General features: G+C 34.1%; 1 protein-coding gene across 1 annotated transcript; it reads right to left on the bottom strand.

Moving 5' to 3' along the window:
- Window positions 1-3,288: 3,288 nt before the first annotated feature.
- Window positions 3,289-8,261, bottom strand: LOC147386061 (uncharacterized). Its single transcript, XM_086423262.1, has 5 exons — window positions 8,208-8,261; window positions 7,762-7,875; window positions 7,367-7,449; window positions 6,353-7,279; window positions 3,289-3,519 (listed from the first exon to the last, which is right to left on the bottom strand). Exons 1-4 carry the CDS (start codon window positions 8,259-8,261, stop codon window positions 7,138-7,140), a joined length of 393 nt encoding a protein of 130 aa, XP_086279388.1. The 3' UTR covers window positions 3,289-3,519; window positions 6,353-7,137.
- Between the last annotated feature and the right edge of the window lie 2,149 nt (window positions 8,262-10,410).

Here is a 10,410-nt window from a genome sequence, read left to right as displayed (position 1 = left end):
TGCTTTTGCGCGAAGCAAACACCGAAAACGACTCCACCTAAAATGACCTAAATACCCTTCTTCTTTAAACAATATTCCACCAAATGATTTGTACCCTTTTTCTTAAAAAAGAAAAATTGTGCTAGATGGGTCCGCCACATATAATGGAAAGAAAGATAGTGATGATCTAAGAAATAAAAATAAAAATTTGTTAGATGGGTCCACCACATATAATGGAAAGAGAGAGAGAGAGAGTGATAAAAATGAGAATAAATAAAGGATGTGTTATTACCACACCATTAATTATGACTTCACCCCAAGCAATTTGATTTTTTATTATTAAAGTTATGGAGAAATTCTATTGGCATCCCAACTTTTACTTATTACAACCAAGTACTTCAAATTATTTATCACCACTTCCCACCAAAAAAATTAACACAGGGCATTTAAAATAGGAATTAATATTTTCACATTGCCACCATCGACTATAAAATTTAGATGGGGTGTTGTAAGTAAATGTTGGAGTGCCAATAAAAGTTCTCATTATAGATAGTCCCGTGTGTTTTGAAATTCAAAGTTCAAACTGATGACATAATCTTTTTTTGGTCTTCCATGAAATATTGACATAAAATGATGAAAATACCCTTGTCTGTAGTCTTAGCTAAAAAAGTCTTAATTTTTTCTTAAAAACATATTATCTTAAGTTCTAAAATAAAATAAAATAAAATTAGGCTTATTGTTTTTCGCTTAAGGATTCAAAGACAAGCATAAGAGGTTTACTGTTCATCAAATGACGATTGAGATAAAAGGAAACTAACTAAAATTTACCAAAGATAACTATATATTATTTGTTTAGGGACTAGTATAATTTTTTTTTCAATGATTAATGAAAAATCACCAAATGAAATCCTAGATTTTTTTTATAAAAAATTTGAATTTTCTTTCGAAAATTATTCATCTTCAACCTTTTATATAAAATAATACAGATGATGATGATGAGACAATAATAACGATGACAATGATAATGATGGCAATGTCTTAATGTCATTTTTCATATGTCCATTTTTAAAAAGAGATGCTGTCAAAATTTCGATAAAATTATAAAATTTGTATATTTACTTAAATTAAAAATAATTATTTTTATAATTTTTTAATATATATGATTAGAATATATATATATATATATATATATATATATATATATATATATATATATATATATATATATATATATATATATATATATATATTCTAATTATTTTTTGTGAATTCTAAGTGCATTATCAACATTAAAGGTATTTTGGTCATTTACCAGAATCTAGTAATAAAAAGCTGTCAAACGAACAACAATTTTTAGCTTATATGCTTTTGTAACGAATAAGCTTCTGTTGAATGTAACTTTTCAGGCTTTAGGCTTTTGCTTCTTTCAATAACTGGCTTCTGGAGCTGGAGCTGGCTTCTGTAAAGAATAGACCCTAATAATTTTAAAATACCGATCAGGCTTTTTTTTAAAGTCAAACTAGCCTGACTAGCTTTCTAAGATTTCACATGGATTAATAAATTGGCAACCAAGGCGGCAGCTCAAAAAATAATAATAATAATATATTTTTTATTTTGGTGATTGCAGTAGAAAATGGACGGCTACTTAAATCCTAAATTTAAAATCAAAATTCAATGGTAGAAAATAAGTTTTTTTTTTTTGGAAAAATTCTCAGGATTTGATCCTTTACAGCAATGAGGAATTGGATTATGTTTTTGGATGACACAAGATGATGCGCTCACACAACTTTCTAAAACTAAATTAGTAAGGAAAATGTTTTTCCTTTTCCTTTTCTTTTTTTAGAACACCACGTCCCTTTCCAAAAGAGCCTGGGAGTGGGTATGCGAATTAATTCCAGGGGGTACAACATCTCGATTGGACTCTTATTATAATAAAGGGAAAGAGTAGAAGTGGAGAGAAGAGAAGGGTTTGGTTTGGTTTGTAAGGAAGAAAGTATGTGTTTCAAGATATGGGGTCATAGAAAGAATCGAGAAACCAAACCAAGAAAGTTGAAGAAACGCAAACGTAAAGCTTCTGCAGAGATTGCTACTTCTAGAGAAGTAGAACAAAAAAAAGATGACGAGAGTGGTGGCGATGTGGTTGGTAGTGGTGACATGACAGCTATGATGGTAGGTGTCGCTTATGCCAATAGTATAGATGGCATCATCATTGGCTGTGATGGTGGTGGACATGGTGATGGTGGCAGTAGCCACACTGGCGTTGGAGGAGGTGGTGAAGGTGCTGTATGTGGTGGAGGATGGTGTGAGTTGTGGAAAATTATTTATACTTGGTAATTTGGTTTATCTAACCTACCCTTGTGGTAAGAGTCGTGATAACCTAACTCCCCAAGTGGCATACTGAAAATACTCTCCTGATGTGGCATGTGTTAAAACCATTGATTTTTCTTAGTGATACACAACTGCACATCCCATAAATATTTGATTCGTGTATCCTGAGGTAAAAATATCTATGTTTCTAGTACATGCCACATCAAAAGAGTATTTTCAGTATGGCATGTGGAGGAGTTAGAAAATCATTATTCTTGTGGTATTTGTCTCTTCTTTGCTTCTAGTCAAGTCTTTTTCTAATGAGCACTACGTCATATTGCGGGATAAACGACTGTCTTGAACAGTCGTTTTTGACAAAAACGACTGCCCTTGCAGTCGTTTGCACAGTCGTTTTAAAAGGAGTCGCGATTAAAATGCGACTGCTGAAGAAAGTCGGAAACAACGACGGCTTTTGACCGTCAAAAAGACCGTCGAAAAAAACGACGGCTTTAGTCCGTTAAAATGACCGTCGAAAAAACGACGTTAATGAATTTAGATCTCAGGATTTGGAACGGTTTGTAACCGTTCCAAAACTCAGACTTTGGAACGGCTTAAAACCGTTCCAAATCTCAAAGCACTACTCAAAAAAAATATACCTTAGACATCGATTAAAATCCGATGTCTTTAAAATTGATGTCCTAAGTCTGAGACTTTGGACATCGATTACAAACCGATATCTAAACTTTTGAAGAAAAAAGAGAGATGGCCATACAAATGGCAAGGGCTATTACCTGATGGGTCACGAAGACAATCTCAGATTGGAATGGTACAATCCAACCCCTTGGCGGCGTCATATCTAAGAAACTGTCGGGAGTACAAGATCTACATGCAAATTTAAAGAGGTGCACAATCTAATAAGGTCACAAAGCTCTTTTAAATGGGAATATAAGGTGAAACACGAAGAAGAAAAATAAGTATATTTACTCGCAATAGTACCTCTAGTTGTGGTAAAGTGCACGCTTCTCCATCGGGGAGCATTCCATCTATGGCACGTTGTAGAAGATCTGGAGAACTAGATAGAATTACCAACGATTCTGGGCAATCATGATTTCTCATTAGCTCCACCATTAATTTTACTATCCGTTGATTAATAATCCATGTATTTTGATCTTGCTCACCATCTCTAGCAACCCAAGAAAAATAATCTGTCACTCCATAGAAAAATAAATCCACCTGCACATAGAAAAAGTAAACTTGAAACATCACAATTGAAAAAATTGGATTCATCAACTAAGTGCACAAACAGAACCATCTGCTAACAACAATACGAGTGGGTTTGATTTGAGCTTGTCGAAATGGTCCAACTTGTTAGACAGAATATCCCTTATGAGATCTGGGTCCATTATGTTTATCCTAGGAGTTGTTCCATACCAAATAACAGACATTTTATTTGTATTCAATAACAAATTCAATTCTTATATGTTGATTAAATGTAAAGAATCAAAGATCTTCTATTTCAGTTGTTGAAAGATTGATTCTGATATAATATATGGTTGGCCAAGTTGCTTTTCTCAACCAAAACAAACCTTACCTTAAAACATCTCCAAGTAAGTTTTCTTAAAGGTATGTAAAATGACTAAACCATGAATAATTTGTAGGTAAAATATTCGTGTATAATTAGTGAATAATGTGGAGAATTGCTAACCATGGTGAATCCATACAGTAGACCACTCTTAAGTTTTCATTATGTTTTTTATACTTGTATTGAATCAGGTCCAAATGACAACCACAGTATTGCCAAATGAAGGGGGGAAATAACATGAAGTAGAAGAACTATACAAATACCTTCCGGATATTGTCACCTTCAAAACTAAAATTGAAAAACTATACAAAAATACAAACGATTAGACACATCTATCAAACTATTCTTTAAGTAAAGTAAAAGATGAAAAAACTATTCCAGATATTGTCACCTTCCAAACTAAAATTGGCTACTAGCTAAACATTTAAAAAAATAAAGAACTTATAATAAATTGGTTAATTCCCATGAACCTACAAAGTTATGAATGCATGAGGCAAATGATTAAAAGAAGAATTGGTATTTATGTGTTAACATAAGCATCATAGAGAAAGTAAAACCTATAAAGAGATGAGGTATATCTCAATATTTCTATGGGGTGGGGTAAGCGACCACTACAAATACTTATTAGAATCACTGAATCATGTGAGTCAGTAGGTCCACTTTAACACAAGAGAGCAGTATATGGAAATAATTGACTTTCGTATATGGTTTAACCACATCAAGGTATCTTGACAATAAATTTACGTCAATGAATGAATCTCGCGTACAATGGATAACAGAAGTATTACTTAAGAAAATATACCAAAACAGGTGAGTTTGCATTTGTAAAAAATTAGTCCAACTACAATTCCAATGTAGCCTCACACACAAACAGTCTAATTCAGACATTTGAAAGGAGACAATATATGCCCCCTTCTCAGTACTAAATTTTAAATTTATATGACATTTTGGAAGACAACGGCAAAAGTATCCCTGTAGATTCACCCCCAGAACTCAAATTGCTTTTCTTTTAGTAAAATAGTATGGGTCATTCTCAACAAAAATGGCCACCTTGATTCAGCTCCTCGTAAGTGCAATGAGTGTGTGTCATTTTATTTACAGCTTCCTTTTCTTTTTACCTTTTACTTTAGGTAATAAGGAGATACAACCACATCATCCCAGTTTTCTTGGTTTAATAACAAATTTTGATTGGAAGCATTTCTTGTCTGATGTTTCTCCTTTCCAGCTAAAAGAATACACTACATGGAAGGTTCATTGTTAATAAAAAAGAAAAGCACGTTGATTTTGTTTCTATAGATCTGGTAAAGGCTAAACTACATCATTGATATCTAAAATGCCACCAGAGACATCGAAAACTTTTAATAATTTATGTTATTTCATTTGATGAATCAAATTATAATCATTTATAAAAAAAATAAAAATGCAATCCAAGTACACCAAGTATTTCAGTTGAATACTTGAAAGCCTTTAAAAGTAAGGTTGTTCCAACAACTTTAATGTAAGTGGTGCTTGAAGATAGATAATGTGCCTTTAAAACGATTCATGGCACTTACAAAGAAAGGGAAAAGCCAAGAGATTGCACTGCCAGCAATTGTAGTTGGACCAGCTAAAGATGGTATCCAGAAAAAGCCTTCTGTAAGAAGCCCCTTAACATTAGAAGGTAAATAACACAATTAGATGCACAAGTAGATTAGGGAGGGACAAAAAAAGGAACAGCAGAACTTGTAAAAACAACCATAAAAAGGTAAGAATCAGATAGCTTATACAGACGGTATGCACCTCATTTGCCACATTTGAAAGAGCTCTATAAAGCCCAATCCATACCGGTATCGTGGCAAGAGTTGGTAGGCATCCTAAAAAAGAGTAGAGTTCGTGAGATGCAAATATAAAGCTTCATAACTGATCATGTTGAGTATGTATTATTTGTGAAGAGATGCAAATATAAAACCATGCATCTATAGAAGACCAATAACTATTTCTATAATCAAATCCTATATGATTAACCTTTTCACATAGAGAAGGAGAAGAGAGGTAGCAAGTTGGATACTGTTCTAAGAACCTTTTTCTTTCTTCTATAAGTTACTGTTCTGAGAACCTTCAAAACTTACTAACAGTTGAACAAAAAAAAAATACCCACACCCATTCCAATTAAAACCAATCCACAGGGAAGAATAAGAAGTTCAAGGTTGAAACTCCTGAGGTAACAATCTAAAGTTCATTTGGAGAAGACTCATGCACAGACCAGTGAAGCAACTAGGCCCCTAGATATATAACTCATGTATATATTGACAGGTATTATGCTCCTAATATGATTGTTGAATCCAACTAACATAAGCTTGATTTCCTAGTAGAAAAGCATAGCAACAATACCGACACTAATTTTTGGATGAATACATGAAAGGTTCCATGTAATCATATCCACACAAATAAGAATTCAATAGTTTGGGAATGATGAAATGGTACCACAGATGATAAGAAAGCTACCTGCCAATGGGTTTACACTGGCTAGTTTATACAAGCGGGCAGTTTCAAGTTGTATTCTTTCCTGCAAGCAGAAATGTAATCATCAGGGAAAACATCATTTACTGATCTGTTTCAAATCTTGGCTGGATTTCAAATAATGGAACTGAAACAATGTTTTATTTCTTTCAAGAGAAGGAGCCCTAGGCATTATGGTTTTTATTAAGGCCATGTTAGAAATAAGAACTTTGGAGTTCAAGGATAGGCTAACAAGAGACCCAAACATAGTTCACGACATAGTAATTGATGTCTTGGGTCTCTTTTTTCACTGGAGCACGATCTTTATCAAAGCAAAAGGGTTATTCTTTGAGGACTTATTGGGGAGGAGGGATCGGGATTGTAATCACTTGTTCTTGATTTTTGATCTTTTTCTCTTTTCTCCTCTGCTTTCCTTGTTCTTCCTTTTGTGTTGCCTGCCGGGTCTGGTCTTCTCGACCCCCATTGTTTCAATAAAGCTTTTTATTCATCACAACAGAAAAAAGAAAAAAAGAAAAAGAAACAAGAGACCCAAAACATCAGCTTGAAGTGGAATGTTTCACTAGAAATGTCCATTGATTTCCTGGGTCAACATAAATAAATAAGCATGTGTTAATAGATTGTAGTCCCTGCCTTCATTTTCTTTCCTGTTTATATTGGTGGAACTTATTACGAGATTGTGTAAACTAGTATAATAGAAGTCATATATACCAACTAGAAACATCAAAACCAACTCAATTCATAACTGAACTTGAATGGATATCGCTATAAGCTTAGGTGAGGTTGAAAAACACGTACCCATCCAGCTCCGGTGTGAGCGGGACCATGAAAAGCAGTGGCAGTGTATTCCCGTAATGAACAAGTTTCTCATTGAGTTCATGTTTGTGAACTGTAAAAATGAGAGCCCCACCAACGCTGATAGTAACAATAGAACATAAATATAGTTAGTCATCACTAGATCAGAAAACTGAGTTTGGTAAAGGACGGTTTGTATTCACATACCAACAAACAAGTCCAAACAAAACACATTGGTTTTGCTGGTCCAATTGAAGTAACTTCAACCCCCTCAAGCATGCATTTGCAACCTATACAGCAAATGAAACAACAAACCAAGCATTTTACTCAACTAATTAGATAAACATTCGGTAACAGTTGGCAAACCTCGTTGGGGAAGAAGACTGATCAAAAGATAAAAGTAAAAATAAATAGAAATAATTAAACAAGAACGAAATGAAAGAAACTCCAAGCAAATGATTGAGTTTGAACTTCCTAGGATCTAAGTTTGATAAATCAGATATGTATACTGTTAATAGACCAAAGATGAGTTCAAACTTTTCTGCCTATAACATGTCAAAGGTCAGGAACAAAACTACAGAGGTAAAGAAAAAAAAATGTACCTGGGATAGAAGATGCAACAACACATAATGAGCTGCAACACCATCATTACCGAGAACAGTAGTTAGATGTCCTAGCAGAGCTTCTCTTACCCCTCTGATGGAATCAGGTGTTGGCTGTGCGAACACACAAAGACCATACCTTTATATACCCATCAGAGTTGCTAGTAGGCAGAGGTTCATGTTCAAACAGATTGTATATTAAAATCTGATGTGGATTTTGGTTAGGTTTGAGAGCTTTTTTCTACCCAAAAAACAATGTGAGTTACTTCTTGTGTGAGCAAAATGAGTTGGATGGCTTGGATTACCATCATATCATAGCTCTTATATATAATACCACCAGCAGAATACACAACACAAACATATTAATATGATATAGCCTATGCCATTATTTTAAACTAGATATGGTAATAGGACTTCATTGTATCACAATTAAGAAAGGCACAAACCAGAAATTTAAGTATTACAATGTAGCATTCGCTTGAATAGATCGACAGCGTCATTGCTCACCGTATGTCAAGCGACACGTGAAAGAGAAATATAAGTATATATTCCAGATATGGTGGTGCCTTTATATAAAATATAAAAAGTTAAAGTTCTTTTTCCGAATAGCATCACCGAAGAGTGAAAATGGTGCTCTATGGGGAGAAAACCTCGTGGGTTCTGACTGAGTCAAAGTGGTGAAACAATGGGAAACAACAAATCTGGTTGTTGAACCATGAGTAGAAAATGGTGCTCTGGTTGGGGAGAAAACCTCGTGGGTTCTGACTGAGTCAAAGTTGGCACCTAAGTCTTCTTGGGGATTATTGCACGTAAAGTTAATATGTAGAAGTGAACTTCAAGGGGTGGAATACTCAAAAGCTCAATCGAATCTTCCACCACCCTAAAGAAAAGCATTGAAATCATTATATTCTGCTTGTTGGAGAACATCATTTTAATATTAGGTTAACAAACAAGATGAAACATGTTAAAACCAAATCTAGACTGCATGATAAATAACAAAGAAGTGATCAAAATTACCTGTATTGATTAGAATTTCTGTATATATCTGCAAAGTCTTGACCGATCCTATGTTCAGCAGCTGAAATGAAAGGTACACCTATGTGCCAAGTAGTTAGTCCAGACTTCCTTTACACTTCCTACTACTTTGAGGTAACCCAGACTCCCTGTATTAAAGTCATTTGCCTTGAAATGTATCCATCTTGATTAATACAACTTCAAGCATATAGAAGTATTATATTCTTGAGTACTACAAACAAGATCTTTACCTTCTGGGACACAATGATCTTTACCTTCCTCCCTAGGCTCCTAAAGCACAAAATCTCCATGAACACTCCATGGTCATTGCTTTTTACTAATGCCAACAAAAAAACACAAATCTCCCTCTTGCCTTCAAAGTTTAGCACCTCTTGGATACTTGTGTGATGCTCCCCACAAAACTCAACCAATCCATAGGCCCAAAAATATTTACAACATCAGTTTAGTGTAAAAACATGTCCCACCTAGGTGATTGCTAACCATTCGTCGTTATTCTAGTGATCAACCTATATTTAGAACTTATTTTTCTTTTAATTTGAGTATGGAAGGCAATGAGTCAAGTTTCTGGTTAAGGGCTAGGATTGCTATGACATTTTACACTAGAGACCATACATAGGAAAGGGAGGGGAGGGCCATGGGGTACAGACTAAGCCCATTGTCGACACATTCAGTCCCTTCAAAGTCAAAGAGTACCATTCTAGTGGTATTGGCCATGTCAATCAATGTGAATTAATGCATGTATGATTCAAAAATTGTATTGTGAGAGGAATCATGTCTTACCCAACTAAATCAGCTGCAAGTACAGATCTCAGTAAATCTAATCGAGATGGAAGTGTCCTATGTATTTCGGAAGAAGGAAAAGGGGTGTGGAGAAACCAACCAACTTTCATTTTACTGTTATACCTTGAATAGCTTGAGTCCAAAAGGTTGCTTACAAACTTGATCCTCAAAGAAATAAATGGCTAAGCCAAGCATGGGAAAGATAATTGGTGTTCATGACAAAATACGGGAGGAATGGATAAAAACATGAGATTGTAATGGTGTTCATGACAGAACTGACATGATTATCATCCAAAGAAAGTACCACATGTGTGCTTTCTCCACAAAATTGATCCATAGTGCTACAATGAAATATAATAGGAATCTTAATTTATCAATTTATAGTATAAATTGAAAGATTTGGTAGTTCAAAAAGCAATAAAACTAAAACTGAAATCATGAAATGATGTAGATATCCAAGGATGCCCAATTTAATCTTGTAGTTCTGACTCAACCATAATGGTTATATGTTTGGCAAAAAATCTAGTTAAAAAACAAGAAGAAATGTAATCAGATTCAATGACAATGAATTGAGAAAGAGAACTATGGGGAAAATAATTATAACTGACATGAGCATGGTAAAAGTTAAGTTAAAGACACTACACTTGGATGCAAGTTACAGATGTTTCTCAATTCAAAAAGAACCATACAAAATATGCAACCTCTGAATAAAATAGATAAACAAAAAAGGAAAAAATAAATTTAGAAAGAAAAATAAAAGAACAACAAGCATCAGGTCATTATATCAATACTTTAGCTATCTAAACAGTAATCTAAGAAAGGAAAGGAAAAAAA

Source organism: Akebia trifoliata, chromosome 14, assembly GCF_017979445.1.
Source record: "Akebia trifoliata isolate Shusen 1 chromosome 14, ASM1797944v1, whole genome shotgun sequence".
In the NCBI taxonomy this organism is placed as follows: domain Eukaryota; kingdom Viridiplantae; phylum Streptophyta; class Magnoliopsida; order Ranunculales; family Lardizabalaceae; genus Akebia; species Akebia trifoliata.
Note: the sequence above shows the minus strand (reverse complement) of the source record. Positions and strands in the feature narration are given on the sequence as shown.